Source organism: Mytilus galloprovincialis, chromosome 7 (assembly GCF_965363235.1).
Source record: "Mytilus galloprovincialis chromosome 7, xbMytGall1.hap1.1, whole genome shotgun sequence".
Classification (NCBI taxonomy): Eukaryota; Metazoa; Mollusca; class Bivalvia; order Mytilida; family Mytilidae; genus Mytilus; species Mytilus galloprovincialis.
Genome location: NC_134844.1, coordinates 12,620,971 through 12,642,210, shown reverse-complemented (window position 1 = coordinate 12,642,210; position 21,240 = coordinate 12,620,971). Strand labels below are relative to the sequence as shown.

Sequence of the window (21,240 nt, the reverse complement as noted above, 5' to 3'; positions counted from 1 at the left end):
TTCTATAAAACAGATCAAAAATTATAAATACAGTTTTTCAATTCTTTCCGGCATAGATAAAAAAAAATATGTATATAATCAAGGATTTGTATAGTAAGAAAATCCTTGATATAATCTATATACGATTTGGTTGAATTATTTCAATTCATTATAATGATAAATCCTTTAGTTCTTAAATTTTTAATTAAAATGAATTTATCATTTTGATATCTAACGATAAACTTTTTAAATTGAAGTGACATGGTCAGTAACCTAATTAGTTGCATGGCTGATTACCATCTTACAGATGACCCAGTTATTTTCCATATGACAGTAGCGTGTACCCTCGGGGTTATATCGGGGTGTGTATAACTTATTTTCTGGGGAAACATCCTGTCCACGTGTAGTACTTAGCATATATTGCAACAGATGACATTAAACAAATTTTCTTTGTAGCATCGGAGGCAATTTCATGTTCGACCACACAAAATATTTCACAAAAAATATATGATAAAATCAAAAGAAAAAGATAAAGAAATATTAACAAATAAAGGTGGAATTGAGTAAACGGGGATTCGTGTTTTTATGAACTTATTTTCAGTGAACAACAACAAATGGAAGTTTTTAACGACCTTGTGTGACCTATAGTTGTTAATGTTTGTGTCATTTTGGTCTTTTGTGGATAGTTGTCTCATTGGCAATCATATACCACATCTTTTTGACTGGCTATATACATGATATAATATATATAGCACTTGCACGGTCGGTCCAGTGGACATATTTCATACTAGATAACTTATACAGTAATTCTTTTTATATATATGAAAATTATTGTCCGATCTGATACACGTACCTATAATGTACAGAATTTTGAACAGCTTCAAATATATGGGGTCCGTAGAAACACCGCAAAGGACCTCCTTAGTGCACTAAGAACAAAAATGTGCACTAAGGACCTGATGGAATGATACAACTGTCACAAAGGATATGGCATATAGAAATAGACTTTGTTAAAGGAGAAGGTCCGGTAAGACACCTTTTTGGCCCCAAAATATAGCAGTTTTACAAAATTGTTAAAAGTAAACTTTTAGTTATTTTTTGGACAGTAGAATGCTTCTGCTACATAAATATGGGCTGTTTTTGACAATACATGGCACATATATCGGGTGCAAGCACCATAAAGTTATGCTAAATTGCAAAAACCATCTGAAAAGTGACATTTTCCGGCATATTTGATGGATTTTTCATATTTAATTGAGCTTTTAATGACAAAATCAGTGAAAATCTTCCACATACACTAATAGAATCAAATAAAATAGACACTTAAGTGTTTCAAAAGTGGTCAAAATCTTTCGTCAGATGAACCTGAAATTTGAGGCCAAAATCGGTCCTTACCGGACCTACTCCTTTCATAATTTTAAATTATATTTTTTCTAATGTTTTCTCGACACGTGCCTCAAAAAGTTGATTGTCACCTTTAGTATAATCGATAGCAATTCATGTTCGCTCAACCTTGGCCCGTGATCTACTAGTATACTGATTAAATATGTATATGGTATTTCAAATTGTTCTCTATTTTTTTTTTCATTTGTTTGTTTTTGCCGTCTTTATTCTGTCTGCTATATTTTTTACTTCTAAATTAATAGCGTATTTTCAACTCTTTTCAGTTTGGGAATTTTTCATCCTTTTAATTTTAAAAAGACAAATAATTGTGAACACTTCACGGAAAAGTGAGGATTGATATTTGGTTGCTTAACGTCCAGTTGCCAATACTTCATTCATTTTTCTAATGTTAAGAACTATGCCATTTATCAATATTTCGATTTGAGCGTTACTGATGAGTCTTGTGTAGACGAAACGCGCGTCTGGCGTAGTAAATTATAATCCTGGTACTTTTGATAACTATCACAGCAATGTTTTTAAACATGTTTAGGAAAGGAACATATTTCTGATTCGATGTTTATATACAAATGCATTACAAGTATAAATATGTATAGGTTGATGTTTAGTCCCTTCGATGTTTTAGACTGTAAATAAATTATGACCAATTTATTTCTGACATCTTCTTCATTTTTAACTTTTGTGGATAGGTGTTTCATTGACAGCCGTACCACATCTCCTTTCGCTTATTTTTGTTGTATATATTTTTTAATTCACTTTCCTTGTCTTTTAAAATATATTTATTCCATTATTTTTATTTGATGCCGAAAATAAGAATACGAAATTATTTGTTAAATGCTATAAATAAGCGAAGTAAAACAACCGTTAATAATTATGTATATGAGCATTAAATCTATTTATAAAATATTTTGAATACAAGCAGACATACCATTTGTGACACCAATTTCATTTATTTCCAAATCTTAAAATCATACATTTCCGTTCTTTAGCGTTTCTTAATAATGGCAGAACTGACTTAAGAGTCATATGATTAAGTTAACTAAATAATTTAGTTCTCCCACATCATTAGCGGATTTAGGGGGTTAAAGCGAGACCACCCCCGGTTGAAAATCTTAAAATATTTTTTGTATTAACCATTTCTTGTTTTAATGTTATCTTTACTATAATTTGAATATCTAGCACTGAATAGAGTGACACGTTGTCGCTACACTTCTTTAAATATACACAAGTCATAATAACATTGGCCAGAGGGTAACTTGATAATTAGAGGACCAAAGGATTTAATTAAGACAATCCAAGGCTGCTATCTCTATATTTTATTATATATATCTTTATTAGCCTCCCTTAGAGTGATACAACAATTGCAAAACGGGTAGATACGATCTGTAATCAAATAATTAAACTTATAAAATTAATACTTAAAATTTTATTTAGAGTAACCATATGCCGGATGAACAAAAAGTGTGCCATTTCTTGAAAAACATATGGTTTGGTATAACATGAAAACTTCTCTAGTGTTTTAAACATTTCTCACATAACCCCTCCCCCAAACCCCCACTTCAAGCTCTGGATCCGCGCCTGCCCATAGTGCTTATTACATTATAAAATAAAATGGTATTCATCTTCAATTGTTGAAATAAAGATGAATTGTTAAAAAAAAAGCATTGACACCAGTTTAAAGTTATCGTTCATAGAAGACAGTTATGATTTATTCTATAATTCTCTTTTTAAAACGTAAAATAATTTTACCTCTTGGAGTTTTTCTATATATTACTTCTGTAATCGGATTTTGAAGAACCCCATGGACACCACATACTCTCAAATGTCTTTCAAGGAATAATGATAGTATGTAAACTCTTGTGTTGTTAGTAAGGAAATGAAATATCAAAAGCATTTGTTTCTCAATTTTAATCTCAAAATAGGGTTCTTTAAATAAAAAAAAAGCTTGCATAGCAATTTCCTTAAAAACTAAATATATATAACAAAGGCAAAGTTTTAAAACACAAAATTTATTTTTTATTTTTCTTTCATAAACTTGAATTTATACCACGCTAAACCGTTAGGTTAACAACCATTGATTAATCAATAAGTAACGATCAAAAGACAATTGTTTATTGGATTATGTTGATTGAACATGATGATTCGGGAATCTGCAATAAACCGTTGGTCACGTGGCGAGTGGCAGGCGTTGATTAAAAAGTCATTTAACTTCAAAATTACAAAATCTATTGATACCTTACTTTATAGATTTGAGGTATTTAATCATATCCTCTTATATTCATGTTCGCTGTGATCTTAAAACATCGTTTAAGTGTCCTTAATGCAAAAACTTTCTTCTTAGTGCACTAAGAAGTCTTTTGCGGTATTTCTACACACCGAAATATATGGCCTTATTATTGGTAATATACCATATTAGTGTCACTAATGGCTTAACGTGTTACCAAATAGAAATAGACTCAAAACCGCATTTTTAACTTTAGATTTTTTTTCAATCCCAAAATAGAGAAGAGGTCCGGTATACAGACTTATTAAAAAGTCCAGATGAGAAGTTTAACTTGCTTTTCTATTCCCGGCACTTTTAACTGTTTCTTGACGCATGCAAAAAAAAATGCAGTACCTGGTTACAGTTGCGCATTGACAAATTATAATCTTTCGATTAAATGATCTTAAATCTATATGGTCTTAATTTTAAAAGTTATAAAATCTAAATGTGAAGTGATCTAAAATGTTCAATATTAATGAGTATTTTCGCTGTGAAATGAATCTAAGGTCGTCTAAAAGTATATACATGTGTATTTGACCCGACTACTGACTACATAGTAATTTAAACTATTCATTATGTACCTATAAGGGGGGTCTGAGCGGGCGTATTTTTTGTAAACGTGACACATGAAAGTCAAATTATGAGGGAGGGTAGGAGGGGTACTGATCCCGAAATCCCGAGCTTAAAAACACGAAATTCCGAAATCCCGGGCTTAAAAACACGAAATCCAGAGGTCCCGAAATTCGAAAAAAGAATTATCGTATCCCGAAAGGGTCAATCCCGAAATCCAGAGCTTAAAAACACCCGATCCCGCAGTCCCGATAAAGGTCCTATCCTCCCTCAAATTATTGTGCCGTGAAAACGCGAAATGAAGTTTAGCGGGACATGGGAAATTACAAAAATAGCAGAATTGTTCACTTACATAGTGTAAGCGGGATGGCATCATGCGAGAATCTAAAAAAATAAGTAGTAACTAAGCGGGATCCGTGAACAAAACCCCCAATGAGACCCCCATTAGTTGTGGCTTATTTTGGTCTTTTTAGTTAGTTTCTTTCCCCTACATTACTTGACCGTTTTTGTAAAACAACAGCACTCGAGGTCTGACAGTATTTTACCAAGAAATGCACAAAATATTCAAAAAGAAGGCCTAGAAAATTTAAATATTGGTATGCACACAAACTCCCCTATCAGCACAGACAATTATATTTTTGTAAAGGCGCCAAACTCGTTTCTAATATTTATAATAGAACCGAAAAGAAAATGGAAATGGAAATGGGGAATGTATCAAAGAGATAACAACATGACCAAAGAGCAGATAACAGCCATAGGTCACCAATGGGTCTTCATTGCAACGAGAAAATCCCGGTACCTGAGACTGGGGTGGATCTAGTCATATAAAGGAGGGGTTCCTCACCCAGGACAATTTTTTTTTGGGGGGGGGGGTGTCCAACTTCATGTCCCCATTCAAATGCATTGATCGTCCAATAAAGAAAGGGGGTTCCAACATGTCCAACCCTCAGCCCCCCCCCCCCCCCCTGGATCCGTGCCTGTGAGGCATGCTTTAGCTTGCCATTAAACAAAAATGTATACTAGTTGAGTGATAATGGACGTCATACTAAACTCTTCAATATAAAAAAAAGAAACTAAAATAAAAATCATACAAAGGTCACAAAGGCCATAACTTCTGGCTCCTGGATTAGGAAAAGTGCAAAATGCAGTGAGGATAAAAGCCTTTACTGTAAATTCCTGAAATTACAATTATATAAATCATCTCACATCTTTGTGCATTTCTTGAAATTGGTCATATTAATAAATGCATGCAATATTTTCAGAAAATTTCATTATATAGGCTTTTAAAAGTCAATCTTGTGCATGATTATCAATGATTATACTCGCACAATTAACACATGTGGTTCTCAAAACTCAGAGGTGTCTATGCTATTTATGACAATTTAACATTTTAATCAAGTATAAATTTACAAAATTTGTTTAGAACTATATGATTTTTAGGTTTTTAAGCATAGATATAGTAGGTCAGGATCTGCGAACTCTCACTGACTGACTGAGCACATGAATTCAACACTAGTTTTTTGGTGATGTTGGTGTTGCTTAGTGTTTTGTTTTGTTTTTCTTTTCTGCATCTTATGTTTTGCCTTGGCATTGTCAGTTTCTCTTTCATTGCCTTTGTTTTTTTTTTGTTATGTTAAATAACAAGTCACAAGAGAGAAAAAACAATAAAAATATGTGAAAAAATGGCTTAGTTCAGTATATATTAAGGAAAGAGATAACAAATAGCTAAATAAGAAAAAAGAAAATTCCTTTTCTACAGTCAATTGTCTGATAATCTAGAAGATAGCCTGATTTGGTCTAATTCTCCTGAATTCTAGCAGGTACTTTATTCCAACTTTTTTAATTCAAACAAACCATGTCTTAGATAGTCTTGGAATTAGAATACATTAATCATAAAATTTTCATAATACTTTGGTGAATTATCTATTGATATAATCATGATAATTAAGCTCCTTTTTAATTTTTAGGGATTTTAAATTTTTGATTTAAAGTTAGGGATTTTATTCATAAAAGGGGGGATTTTTCCAGTACGTATACTATTAATAATGCTTTGAGCAATTTTCATGAAACTTGGTGAATTATTTTTGTATAACATAAACATGATAATTTTCCTTTTAATTTAAAAAAAAAATCTGATTTATGTCATTGTACTATCATGACTTGGGATTAGGATAGTCTCAAGAATGCTTTCACAAATTTTTATGAAACTTTGGTGAATTGTTTTTATATCTTGACAAACTCCCTTTTTAGCTCACCTGACCTGAAAGGTCAAGTGAGCTTTTCTCATCACTTGGCGTCCGTCGTCCGTCGTCCGTAAACTTTTACAAAAATCTTCTCCTCTGAAACTACTGGGCCAAATTCTACCAAACTTGGCCACAATCATCCTTGGGATATCTAGATTAAAAAATGTGTGGCGTGACCCGTCAAACCAACCAAGATGGCCGCCATGGCTAAAAATAGAACATAGGGGTAAAATGCAGTTTTTGGCTTATAACTCAAAAACCAAAGCATTTAAAGCATTTAGAGCAAATCTGACATACAATTGTTTATCAGGTGAAGATCTATCTGCCCTGAAATTTTCAGACGAATCAGACAACCTGTTGTTGGGTTGCTGCCCCTGAAATGGTTATTTTAAGGAAATTTTGCAGTTTTTGGTTATTATCTTGAATACTATTATAGATAGAGATAAACTGTAAACAGCAATAATGTTCAGCAGAGTAACCCTACAAATAAGTCAACAAGACCAAAATTGGCAGTCGACCCCTTAAGGAGTTATTGCCCTTTATAGTCAATTTTTAACAACTTTTCATCATTTTTTGTAACTTTTCTAAAAATCTTCTTTTCTAAAACTACTTTGCCAAATTTAATCAAACTTGGCGACAATTATCATTGTGGTTTATAGTTTAAAAAATGTGTCCGATGACCCAGCCTACCAAACAAAATGGCCGACATGGCTAAAATTAGAACATAGTGGTAAAATGCAGTTTTTGCTTTATAAATATCTTTGAAACCAAGACATTTAGGGCAAATCTTTCAAGATTTTAATGTCCATCAGAATAAGATATATCCCCTCACAAATTTTAGTTGAATCGGACAACCTGTTGTTGGGTTGCTGCCCTTAAATTGGTTATTTTAAGAAAATTTTGCAGTTTTTGGTTATTATCTTGAATACTATTATAGATAGAGATAAACTGTAAACAGCAATAATGTTCAACAAAGTAAGATCTACAAATAAGTCAGCATGATCAAAATTGTTAGAGGACCCCCTAAGGAGTTATTGCCCTTTAGAGTCAATATTAAACAACTTTTCCTCATTTTTGTAACTTGTATAAAAATCTTTTCTAAAACTACTTGGCCAAATTTAACCAAACTTGGCCACAATCATAATACTAGGGTATCTATTTTTAAAAAGAGTGTCTAATGACCCCGCCTACCAACAAAGATGGCCAACATCAGTAAACACATTAACAGGTGAGCGACACAGGCTCTTGAGAGTTAACACTTGTCAGATCGTTTGTCCGTCTGTCCCAAAGTTGTTTTTTGTTCTCTTACAGTACTTTAGTTTGCCTCAACCAAATTCAATTAAACTTTTACAAAAGCTTGTTATCACAATTCTCAGATCAAGTTTGAATTTTGGTGATGTCAGTGTTACTGTACTAGAGTATCAGAGTTATGCCCCTTTAGAAATGGGGAAAATATGCTGAATTTTTGGTTTCCTGTTCTCTAAAATTTAGTTTGTCTCAACCAAATGTTATGAAATCAATACACAATGCTTATCATCACAAAATACAGATTAAGTTTGAATTTTGGTAGTGTCTCTTTTACTAAATTCTATAGTTATGTTCTTTAAAAATGGAAAAAATTGTTTCGGCCTTCTAACTTAAGTTTTCCTCAACCAAATTTTATTAAACTTTAAAAAAATACTTTTTATCATAATTTTAATCAGATCAATTTCAAATTTTGGTAGTAAAACTTTTACCGTTCTTCAGTTATGTTCCTTTAAAACTTTGAATAATATGCAAGCTGGAGTATCATTCCCTATTTATCATGTACATTTTTTATAAGATGCAGAGTTAAGGAACTTTAGTTGTTGCAAAGCTATTTTAAAATTGTCCATTTTCAAAAACTTTGAAAGGTTTTTAGAAATTTATGTATTTGTTAAAAAAATCGCAGCCTTAAACTTATAGTCACTTGAGATATATATCTATAAATGGAGCCAAATTATATACATGTTTTATGTCAATAAATACCACTGTTTGTGCATGTTTAGTTTTTTTTGGAGGGCAGGGGTCTTATTTGCACAGTGCTCATAGTTTTTTAGTCGATCATTAAAATTCATTTAAAGCTTAAAGACCAGCTATAAGGGCAAGAAGCTTATCAAGCACTCACGGTTTAGATTTTTATTAAACACACATTAATATACATAATGTACATTAAACAGAAAAAAATATTGATGCAAGATGTCATTCAACTTTTACTCTTTTATGTATAGGACAAGAACTATAGAAGATACAGAGAAATTATATACAGCAGAAATGATAGGCAATGTAAAATTTGCAGAAGCCAACTAAACCTAAATGGTAAGGCACCTTTTAATATAAAAAAGTTATTGAACTTGAAAGATGATTACTAGTACATGTATCATGATTACTATAAAAATTAAAAGATGTGGTATATTAAATATGAAAACTATCATGGCTTTGAGAAAGCAATTGTAGGCCTGTTACGACCTTCAATAATGAGAAAATCCATACCCTATACTATAGTCAAAGTAGGCAGCTATAAAGACCTAAAGATGAAACATTGAAACAATCCAAACTGTAAAACTAATCATGGTAATTGCCTAGTTTATAACAAAATAAATTACAAAAAATAAATATGACCGGTATGAAACAACAACAACAACAACCACTAAATTTTAGTGTCAGACTAAACTGACAAAAGCTACAGGCTCTGAACTTTGGACAGGCACAATAGGAATATGGCAAGGTTATATAAAAATAAGATGTGGTATGATTGCCAATAAGACAACTCTCCACCAGACAACCAATGATGTAAATTTCCTGCAAACACGGACTTGACTTCTGTAAATCAACTAATTTTTCGTGAATACTTTATTTGGCATTTTATACTTTCTAGTCTACATGGCAGTTATTTATTTTTCTCGAGTTCAAGTTTACTTAATGTATTTTAATAAGGAAAGATACACATGAAAAACATTTATTGCTGTTTCTCTCTCCATTTATAACATTTTATTTGTTTATTTTGTGTATTTATAGGTGATCAGACATCTTGGTTTTCATGATCAATAGGTCATTACTGAAGAGGAAACTTAAAGTTGAAATTTATTTACATAGTGCATAATTGGATTAATTTGAAATGGAATGTGTGCTTTCCTGCAAAAAAGAAATAGGAAATTTCAACATTATCACATGATAATGACCATAAACAAAATGGAGTTCTATCATAGATACACAAAAACACTATTGCATAAAAGCAACAACATATCTTAATCAAAAGAAAGGAGAATGCTGAACAAATACTATTTTGTTGTTGAAAAAAGGAACACCAGTTTTATCCACTCATTTACATCGCTCCCTCATATCAAATATACAGAAGAAGATCATTGAAGAACAATTTGCAAAAATGATTTCTCTTAGAATTGAAGGGAATTGTTTAGTGAATGGAATAATGTATTCACTGAATTCTTACGTAGTGGATTGAATAACTGTATACAAGCTGAAACAGAAGAAATTCTAATTTAAAATAACACGAAAAGTGTTTATTTTATTATTTAATCTGCAAATATATAAACAAATTCTTTAGAACACCACAAATGGTATGACATTCAAATTGGTTGCTTATTAATGTATCGCATTGAAACAATTACAAAGAAAATAGAAGCATTTGCTCCAAAAAAAAATATAAATCAAAGTTAAATTTATATAAAAAGTATAAACAATACCTAGATCTAAACAGTCAGACTGTATTATTTTCAATGTCATTAAAATGTTGAGTCAAACATTTATTAAAGTTTTAAATATCATTTGCATCAATTATACAGTCTTGTAATAATTATATTCATACTGTTTGTATACATGGTGTAGTGAAGAAATGTTTAACAAGTAAAATTAAGGGAAAACATTTCCTTAAGGGAAATTTGATGTTCAGAAATTTCCTTAGAGGAAATTTGAAGAACAATGATTTCCCTAGAGGAAATTTGTTGTCTTGAATTTTCCTCCAAGGAAAAGTGTTTGTCAAAAATTTCCTCACAGGAAAAAGTATTTCCTCCAAGGAAAATTTGAAGCTATAAATTTCCTCACAGGAAAAAGTATTTCCTCTAAGGAAAATTTGAAGCTGCAAATTTCCTCAAAGGAAAAAGAATTTCCTCTAAGGAAAAAGAATTTCCTCTAAGGAAATAGAATTTCCTCAAAGGAAATTATCATGCAGCAAATTCCCTAAGGGAAATCTTTTTCCCTTGAGGAAAAAACAATTTCCCTTGAGGAAAAATCTTTTTCCTTCAGGGAAATTTGATTTCCCTTGAGGAAAAGTACTTTTCCTCTGAGGAAATTGTTGAAAAAAGGGGCATAACTTTTTCAACAGTGGTGCTAGATCCAAAACATTTTAGGACAAATATCAGAGAACCAATACCAACCAAGTTATCAACTTTGTTTTGACTTAACTCCAAAAATTAAGGTGACAACTTTTGCACTCAGCGGAATTGCAAACTTGTCCCGGAGACTGTTGTATGCTGGCTGTTGAACGTGGTAGATACAACAAAACAGCTTTAGAAAATAGAATATGTCCTTTATGCCATAAAGAGGTTGAAGATGAATTTCATTTTATCATAACATGTTCAGAAATTAATAAAACTAGGATCAAAATGTTTGATGAAATATCTAGTATTGTCCCCTGTTTTAATTCAATGAGTGAAGAAAACAAATTTGAATTTATATTTTCCTGCGAAGAATGTGATATTTTACTTATCATTGTTAACTACATAAGTGAAATGTATAATGAAAGAAACAATTATAATGTCAATATATGAACTGTGTAATTGATGGCTCCACTTATAATGTTATATATATTATAACATATTTTTTGTAACATAAGCATAATATATTAATTGATGATAAGAGGAGGCATGCTGTCAAAAATAGTATTATAATTAATACTAATAATCTATGTTTTTGTTTTTCTTTCAATGCTACATGTTTGTAGTGTTTAATGACTATCGTTTTGTATTTAATATGCCACTGTCTGTTTGTTTGTTTTTGTCGTATATTTTAGTAACAATCCTATTGTTTGGATTTTATACTAATAAAATTCTTATTCTTATTCTTATTCTTATTCTTATTTATTGTCATTGAAATGTCGAGAAGTAATCTGTCTTTTGTAGTTTTGTAATAACGGTGTACTTTTAAACCTTGATATAGACCGTTTTGACCGACAGTTTTTTTTGTAAAATTTCCATATAAATTATTTAATGAGATTAGTATTTGACCTTGTAACTTTGCAACTGGCGATACAATATCATTCATGAACCTATACCACACGGGTGTCATTCGATTTATCGAGAGAAATGATCGTGAAAGAATATCTAACGGCGGTCAAGTATTGAGAGACGATCGTGAAAGTTCTGGTAACGGATCGTGAAAGACATTTAATGTACATTCTAGTTCAGAATCTTTGAAAAAAATCGATTAATTTTCAAAACGCGGAACAAATCCGAACAAAAAAATATGTCTGTCAAAATGATTTAACTTCCTCAACATTACTGTGAAAGAAGATCAAGAAAATATGAAGTACTTTTTGAAAAAACACAAAAGGCGCAATGCATGTCTATGAAATTAATTACAAATAACACTCTTTTTTTACCTATAATGGTCATATTTCAGAATATCATGATATATTTGAAATTTAATCTTTGGTGCATCTGATAGTACAGTAAAATTAAAGTACAATGTATGTTCTTCCATTAAAAGCGTTAATTTGTTCATTAAAACCTTGAATTTGTTGAATTTCCATCAAACTTGATCGTGAAAGATCAGGCAACGTATTATTTCGATCGTGAAAGAAAATGCGTGACCAGACTTAATACTATATTTCTTTTACCATTTGATAAATCTGCAAGTGGTTGAAGCCTGTAACTATTTTGATAAGGATGAACATTAAAGCTATTATCTTTTTTTCTATTCAACACTTTACCTCGAAAGTTAAAAAAAACCAACAACTAATAACGTGTCTAAATAAGTGAGAAAGATTCAGCTCTGTGAATCGGTCTAGTGCACTTCAGGCAGACCGACTCTAGTTAGCCAATAATATGGATATGCAACGTTTAAACCAAAATGTTATCCATCAAAAAAAAATCATAGCAAAACCAGCACATTTCATGTGTAATTTGGGATTGAACGATAATCAACATTTTGTGCAACAGAACTTTTTAAGTTCTTTATAAACAACGCAGATAAGGATTGATTTAACTATATAGTACATACCAGTGATATTGATTGCCTTCAATTAGTGGAGAATAAAGGCTTTTTCCCCTGGGGAAGAATCCCAATTTGAAAAACAAATGGCTTAAAATTATTCCCAAAAAGACAACTTTTTTCCCAAACAGTGCAGTCTCAGAAGTAATTGTGCATGAATCCAAACTGCAAAACACTTATTTAAACATTTTTCATGCTGAAAATGACTATATGTGCAGATTTGAGGGTCTATTTATGTATCATCACTGACAAAATGGGGTCTTATTTTAAAGCAGGGTTTGACTCTTGAAAATGGGCCTGTTAATTGAAGTTTCAGTCAAACCCATGGTTATTTTACATTTCCCAGTGTGATGAAAATGACGCATATTTTCCCAATAAAAAAGGGTAGAGGTAGTTTTGAAAAAAGCCAACAATATCACTGCATACTATAGAATACCAAAGCGCAAATGCTGTAATGTCTTGTTTGCTTTACTTATGATAGTATATTTGTTGAACTTGCTTACTTATGATAGTATATATGTTGAACGTCTATAATATCAAGGGTTTTACTAGAAGTGTCAAATGCGCTTAAGATTGTCATAAACAAGGTCAAGGTCAGATGAACCATGCCAAACAGATCTCTACAAATATCCCGTACACCAAATAAATGTGTTCCGATCCTTACAGTGCCTTAGAAACTGACACATGCAAAAGTTATGCTTGGTCAATTAATTCGGAACATAAGGTCAAAAGTATATGAACCCTGACCGACAGCCAGACATAGACATCTTACTATCATTCAATAAATCAAACACAATTGAAGTCATCATGGTCATATATGAAACATGCAGACATACATGTACACCATACACGAAACACCTTGTCGCTATAGCATACAGGTATATATTCAAAAGGCCAAACAACATAAAACAAACATTGCCGAATGATGCATGATATTGAGTTCATTGTTAGTTGAAACCTTGCACAAGTCGAAAATGTACACCTTACAATCATAACAATAGACAGTTATCCTAAAGCTTAACGAATCCTGGATTGTTTTTTTTTCGGCGTTTTGTCACCCATTGTCTTTTCTTATTGCCGTAGTTGTTATTTCTTTTTCTTTTCATTTTCTGAAAATATTAATACTTTGAAATGCTTAAACCTATTGAGGATGTTGACCTATCTAGCCTTTCTCAATACCAATAACAAATATCAATTGTCATATAATTGAAGAATAATTTGAACGTCTTCGTAGCATCAGATCTTTCACGATCCTTTTCACGATCTTCAAAAATGCGGTACGTGATCTTTCACGATCCAAAAAATCAATTTAGTTCTTTATTTACCAAGTTTCAGATTATATTTATACAAAATAACTATGAGAACCGTTTAATTAATTCAAATACAATGCCCTTATTATGATAAAAGTAGTTTATCTAGTCGAATTTGTGAAAAAATCGTGTTTGTTTACATTTTTTATGTCATTGAAATGTCGAGAAGCAATCTGCCTTTTGTCGTTTTGTAATAACTATGTACTTTTGAATCTGGATATTCTGACATACTGATCATAATGTTGAACCATTTTGACAGACAGTTATATTTTGTCGTAAATGTGTCTGTGTAATTAATTAAATTAGAATATTTACTGACCTTTCATATGTCTTCTCGATTAAATGTCTTTCACGATCCGTTACCAGAACTTTCACGATCGTCTCTCAATACTTGACCGCCGTCAGATATTCTTTCACGATCATTTCTCTCGATAAACCGAATGACACCCGTGTACCAGAGCTTTCACGGTCCAATCGCAATACTTGTCCCCGTTTATATGTATTCTTTCACGATCATCTTTCTCGATATACCGAATGACACCCGTGCTATTTGGGGTGGTATATGTTGTATCCAATCCTATTGTTTATTTAGACAATAACATAGTAAGAATATGATTAAACTAAATATTTAAATAAACCCTAAATTTGTACCACTAATTTTACATAGCGATACACATTTATATTTTTTTTAGATTAACAACAACGTACATGTACTCATTATATATTTATTTATCTCTGTAATAATATATATATTATCAGTGACAGGAAAATCGTTATTATCATGCATATGTACACCGTTCATGACTAATTCAGTTTTACTTTCGTTTTTGATTTTATAGAATATACATCGGCAGCCATGTTAAATGGAATGGAAAATAGAGTCTGACAAAACATTGTCTTCTTAGAATGGATACAGATGCAAAATTCGAAAACCAAATCAGACGTGCAGTTTGTGACGAAAGCGTAAGTGACCTTTTACTTATGTGCAGGACTAGGTCCAATAAAACGGAACTTCTGTCATTCAAACGTGACGGGAAAGGGTTAGTACACTTCGCCGCCATTTTTGGATCAGTATCATTAATCGAACGTTTAATGTTTTTGGGAATTGATGTTAAAACAAAAACGGAAGGACAGTCTGCCAACGAAAATGTATTACATCTTGCATGTAAACATGGCAAAATTGAAGTCGTTACCTTTCTGCTTCGACTTGTATCTGATTTATCATTTAGGAATGCTGTTGTATTACATGGAGATAATTATAGAAACGCATTTTACTATGCTGCGCAGAGTGGGAATATTGAAATTGTCAATATTCTGAAGGATGTGGGTAGAATGAACCTAAATGAAGTTTTTCCAAATAATAAGACTGTTTTACTCAATCTGATAGAGGAAGATAACATTGAAGCAGTAAAGATGTTGTGTCAGTGTGGGGCAAACGTTAACATTGGACACTTCGAAAAAAGACTCCATGCAATTCATTTCGCAGCAGAGAAAAAAGATGGTGGAGAATTACTTAGATTGGTTCTCACTCACGGTGCCTACGTAAATAAACCATGGGGTAATCAACAACCTCTTTTTATTGCTGTTAAACATGGCTTAGTAAAGAATGCTAAAGTGTTACTTGAAGCCGGAGCAAATGTTCATTCTAAGGGGACATCTGCAAAGATGGGGCTCATAGGTTGCTTTTGCCTTGCTGCTTTGAAATGTCCATCTCTGATTCCAGAGTTTCTGTCCAAAGGAGCAAACCCTAACGAATTACATGACAGAAATGGTGATTCAGTTCTTACATTAGCCATTAAAAACAACGCTGGTAACGAAGCTATCAGTGCTTTACTCAAAGCAGGGGCCAATTTAGATAACGCATTTCAAGATGAAACAGCAAAACATATGTTTCCAGACGGTGAGTGAATCTAATTCTTACATTTATATATTTTAGTCATAATTTGATTTGCATTACATTCATCTTACTTAACTAAAATGTGCACATTATAAAGTAGGTTTTTAGTTTTCTCAATTGAATTGTTGCATATTTTTTTTCCTAGACCTTATATAACGAAAACTATGGTATTGAGTTTTCTCATTGTTAAAGGCCGAACGATTACCTATACACTATAAATTAGTGAAAAAAGTCTGAACTATTACTCGACCAGTCTGAAAAAGTCTTAAAGCTAAGTTCACACTGCCGATCAGACCAACTCGATCAATCCAGATCAAGACAAATTAAGCGATCGGGAGACTGGTCTGACTCAATCGACAAGAATGTTCGGGTGGTCTACCTTGGTCGTCATCGATCTGTCTTTCTAGCCGAGAGTTTTTGACATGTCAAAAACATTCGAGTAAGGGTCGAGAAGCCAGTCACTCAAGAAGAGATCGAGAATTTGTCGAGTAGTGGTCGAATTGATCGGGAAAGGATCGTGTAGAGATCGAGTGTGGTCGGAATACAAATAGTTTACCGATCAGTACTCGATCATTTCGATCTTTACTCGACTTATTTCCGATCATTTCCCGATCAACGCCAACCTGTTCGATATATGGTCCAAGTTAACTCGACCAATGCCCGATCGCTTCATAATCACTGCGACTTCTATATTTTTTTCATCCCAGACTAACTCGACCAATACGCGATCTCTACGCGACCACATTCGACCACTCTTCGATCTCTACTCGGCCATACACGATTCTCTAAATATGCGTGCAGCTCTGATTAACTCCCGTAACTTTGCTTCTGCAAAACTATATTGTCTCTATTTATTTTTTTAACTATTATACACAATTTTCTCCATGTACAGTACGCGTATGTTCTTCTGCAAGGAGGTGTAAAAGAGAAACAAAAGATACTAAAGGAACAATCAAACTCAAAGGTCGAAAACAAACCGACACAGTCTTAGCGAAAAACGAAAGCCGACGAAAAAACAAACAGCAGTCTACAAAACACAACATATAGAAAACTAAAAACTTAGCAACACGAAACCTAATAAAACCTGGGATAATCTAAGGTGTTCCGGAAGGAAAGAAGATCCTGCATTTTGGCTCCAGAGAATTTTTCAAATATGAAAGTAATTGTGCATTAAAACTTGTTATTAGACAGCTGATGACTAATTTAGCTTTCAAAGTTAGGTTTTAGGAATATCCATATTATATTTTACCTGTTTAATAGGTATTTTTGTTTGACTGTCCGTATTTTCCGTATGTCCAAAACAAATTTAGTATAAAAATTAGAAGATGTGGTATAATTGCAAATGAGACAACTCTCCACATGAGACCAAATGACACAGAAATTAATAGCTATATGTCACCGTACGGTCGAATGTTTACAAACATTTTTTTCATACGCTTTTTGACGCAATTTTATAAAAAAAAAATGAGACGAAAGACAAATGATTTTTATTTGAACTCGTGAAAGATATATGTAAACAGTTTCAGAAAAGGTATCCTCCAGCAGATTGAAATTCTATTTTTGGCCAAATTTTGGGAAACATATGTGAAATCTTTACCCTCTTTTGGCAATATTGTTAGTAAAAACACGCAGGTTGTTGCCATGGATATACACCAAAAAGAAATATATTGAACCATTCAACTACTGGGTATCAGATCTATGGAAATTACTGATAACATACATACATGCATGCACATATATGACACAAACAGTAGGCTTAATTTGTAAGAAAGCGAAAAAGAGCAGTAAAACTCCCATAATAAATCAGCGTCTTACTTTACTTTCCGGAAGTTTTTATAAATATTGGGATCCTTTTTGTTGAGCTCCTGCAAATCTCTCATACATTCGATTTTGCCATTTGATTAGGGACTTTCCATTTTCCTCGGCTCGGAGTTCAGTATTTTTGTGATTACAATTAATACTGCCCACACAGTGGTCGCCGTGTCAGCCACTGCATCATCTAGATTATCGGCGCGCTCTGCTGTCTACCCCTTTTTGTTTGTTTTCTATGCTCTCTTCAAGCTCCGTTACATCTATTGACCAGTCTTTCTAAGCTCTAACCACCTTGCCAAACAATCCAACTGCTTTATTTGTAGATACTTTAAATGTATAATTTTTCTCAAACATTATGTGAACTACTGAATCTAACCAAATAAACGGAGAATGTATCAATATGTGACACAGATAATGCCCCAGCTTGCATATGACGCTATAAAGAGTCATTACCCAAGAGCGATAAAAGTGAAGCCACCCAAATTCGCACTTGATCTGTGTTTTATGCATGGTATTAAGCATTATCCAAAGTTTCATAGAATTTGATTGAGGCCAAATAAAATTAGAGAACGGAAACTAATTGTTGGGACGTACGTATACGTTCGGACGGACAAGGGTAACACTTAATGTCCCCTCCAGCGGCAGCGGGTGATATAAAAAAAATTCAGACGTTTTATACTGAAATTGTACATTCACGACCAATGTCCGACTTTCCCTACGACCCCTATACGATCAAGTCGATCTGGTCTGACCGGGATCAGGCTGAGATCGAGTAAAGTTTATTTGGTCTAGCTAGTCGAATAAAGATCGTGTAGAGAGCGTGAATTGGTCGGAATCATCAAATATGTATTCAATTAGTGGTCGGGTTGGAGTCGTGATGGAATCTTCAAGGAGTCGTGAATTGTCGAGTTCAGTTCGTGCACAGTCGGGTAAAAGTCGTAAAAAGGCCCGATCAAGAATTTGGTTTCGCTTGGTCGTGGAAATTTGGACAATCGTGATTATCGAGTTGATCTGATCGGCAGTGTGAACCTAGCTTAACCCAAAATTGACTTGTACTCGACCAGTTCTCAACCATTTTTTTTTTAGTCTGGACCATACTCGACCAAAGGTCTGAGCAAGCTTGACTAGTCTGAACCAAATGATATTTGACCAATAACCTTCTTTTTTTTTTAATGTTTATACAACCATCTTTCAAACTGGTATGACAACAGCCACAGATATATTTACTGATTCATGATTATCAGAGTATTTCAAATCGTGATAGTTAAATAATCTAGCTTTTAAGTCCGAGTCTTGGTAAAAAAAAAAAAAAAGACGGAAGATGTATATCTAAAAGTGATAAAAAAAATATGAAATGATTAAAATTGTTCTTTTGATTAGAGGTAGACTATAAACTTATACCTACTTGGGACACTCATTTAAAAGAGCACACCTTGTCAGATAATATTTAATTTTAATCAACATCCTTTGAAAATGACTACTGTTGTAAAACTTAAATCACAGTTACTTTTGAATCCACTGGTAAAAAAATACACGAGTGTAAAATATGGATTTCTTCCCCCCTGCAAATCACACCTATACCGATGTAATTAGGTAATCGGACAAAAAATGACAGGAAAAAAAGTCACCGGACAAAATTTCACAAATGATTTGTTTTGAATTGTTTGAAAATATAAGAGAAAGTTCTTTCAATAATTACTTTGTATGCCCAACCTACGAAAGTAGAGGGGCATTATGTTTTCTGGTCTGTGCGTCTGTTCGTCCGTTTGTCCGTTCATCCGCTCGTTCGTCCGTCTGTCCCGCTTCAGGTTAAAGTTTTTTTATGAAGTTGAAGTCCAATCAACTTGAAAAATGATCTTTCTAATTTAAATGCCAAATTAGAGTTTTTACTCCAATTTCACGGTCCACTAGACATAGACAATGATAGTGCGAGAGGGATATCCGTGTACTATGGACATATTCTTGTTATTATATTATTATATTAATTTTATGGTCAGTTAATTTTTTCATCAGCCATGATCAATCGTGATATATTTCTCGACATCATGAAGCCATTTAAATACCAAGCCACTTGGACTTTTGATTTTTTTTCCTTACATATATTCAAACAATGATAATAGATTTTTGGTGAATTTTTGTCCTATGCCTTTTTTCCTATCAAATTTGCGACTTGTGACTTTCTGGTATTACGGACAGAAAATCACAAATTAAATAGGACAAAAACTCCTGTAGGATATTATTTTCTCCATTACTCTAAATACAACAAGCGTTAGCCTTTCAAAAAGGGCTATTCGACTCTTAGCTGATGAAAATGGAAAGTGCTCTCGCTTTGTAGATTAATTCATTTACTAGAATAGCCACGTGCATCAATCAGCAAATTTTACCACACACGTGAGGTCACCGTGACGCTATGAAGTAGTATCGTTTAACGTTGTTGTTTACTCCAGAAGATTCGACTATTTATAGATAAAGGTTACCTGTGTAAAATCTAATTGCTAAAATAGAGAGAACAAATCCGATACTCTACGGGATTGAAGGACATTTACTTGGTTTGGATTGTCCTAACCAATCAATAAACTTTGATTATTCACGTCTCGTAATATCTTCCAATCAGGAAGCAAGAAAAATTCACGCACTATCTGTCCATCGTTCAATTCTTAATCTCGACTCCTAGGAGTTGAGAATAAAGCCTATTATTTCCAATGATATGCCGAGAGAAAGCCAAATTGCCGACAAGCTTTTCAAACATATTCCATACTAATACACTTAATAACATCCGATTGTGAATTAAATGTTAAAGTGAGGAGACATTTTATGATAATTAACTTTTTCGTTTATTAGAAGATACAATACACTGAATAGCTTCTGTCTTATCAGTGTAATTGCATTGATGAATGTTGTACAGTCGATAAAATAGTTTGGTTGCTGTTCATATCTGAGGTGTTGACAAAAACTCGGGTTTAAATAACACTTACATGTATAAGATATATATTGCAGATCAAAATCTCTTTGCTTGATTTTATCAGCAAATTTTAATGAAAATTTTTCAGAAAGTGTAACTTCATTCATTCATTTCTTTATTTCCTCTTTCAAGAGATTCAATGAACAACATATCTGTTCATAGATGAAATTACAAAACAGACAACACAATACAATATTACATTATGTACACTTACTATAGTAAATTACATAAAGAACGTTATAATGGCAAAAAAATAAAGAAAGAAAATAAAACAAAAATGTTCTCACTAACGATAGTTCATGTTTTTGCACGCTACCGCATCATCCCTCTCGCGACTCTGCTATACTCAGCAACACAGAGTGCAACGTGTACGTGGCACAGATTGAGAAAACTGTTAGTGTCAATATTGACTGATGCTATTTGTTTGCCCAATAGAATGCAGTAAAGCTGTTCATCATCGTATGAATACAGTTCGACAAATAATTGTAATGGGAAATTTTCAATAATAAAATCCCACCATATAACGAAGATTGATTGAGTACCACAACAACTACAAC

General features: G+C 32.7%; 1 protein-coding gene and 2 long non-coding RNA genes across 3 annotated transcripts in view; 2 read left to right on the top strand and 1 right to left on the bottom strand.

The window, feature by feature from the left end:
- Window positions 1-4,348: 4,348 nt before the first annotated feature.
- Window positions 4,349-10,270, top strand: LOC143082337 (uncharacterized). Its single transcript, XR_012980352.1, has 3 exons — window positions 4,349-4,809; window positions 8,706-8,793; window positions 9,493-10,270. It is a non-coding gene; the product is annotated as an uncharacterized LOC143082337 (long non-coding RNA).
- Window positions 10,271-13,128: 2,858 nt separating this feature from the next.
- Window positions 13,129-14,413, bottom strand: LOC143084404 (uncharacterized). Its single transcript, XR_012981058.1, has 2 exons — window positions 14,332-14,413; window positions 13,129-13,811 (listed from the first exon to the last, which is right to left on the bottom strand). It is a non-coding gene; the product is annotated as an uncharacterized LOC143084404 (long non-coding RNA).
- Window positions 14,414-14,855: 442 nt separating this feature from the next.
- Window positions 14,856-21,240, top strand: part of LOC143082335 (uncharacterized) — a 48,507-nt gene continuing 42,122 nt past the window's right edge. The window contains exon 1 of the mRNA XM_076257977.1: window positions 14,856-15,912. Within this exon, the coding sequence (XP_076114092.1) occupies window positions 14,919-15,912 (994 nt within the window). The 5' untranslated portion in view covers window positions 14,856-14,918. The remainder of the gene's footprint in view (window positions 15,913-21,240) is intronic.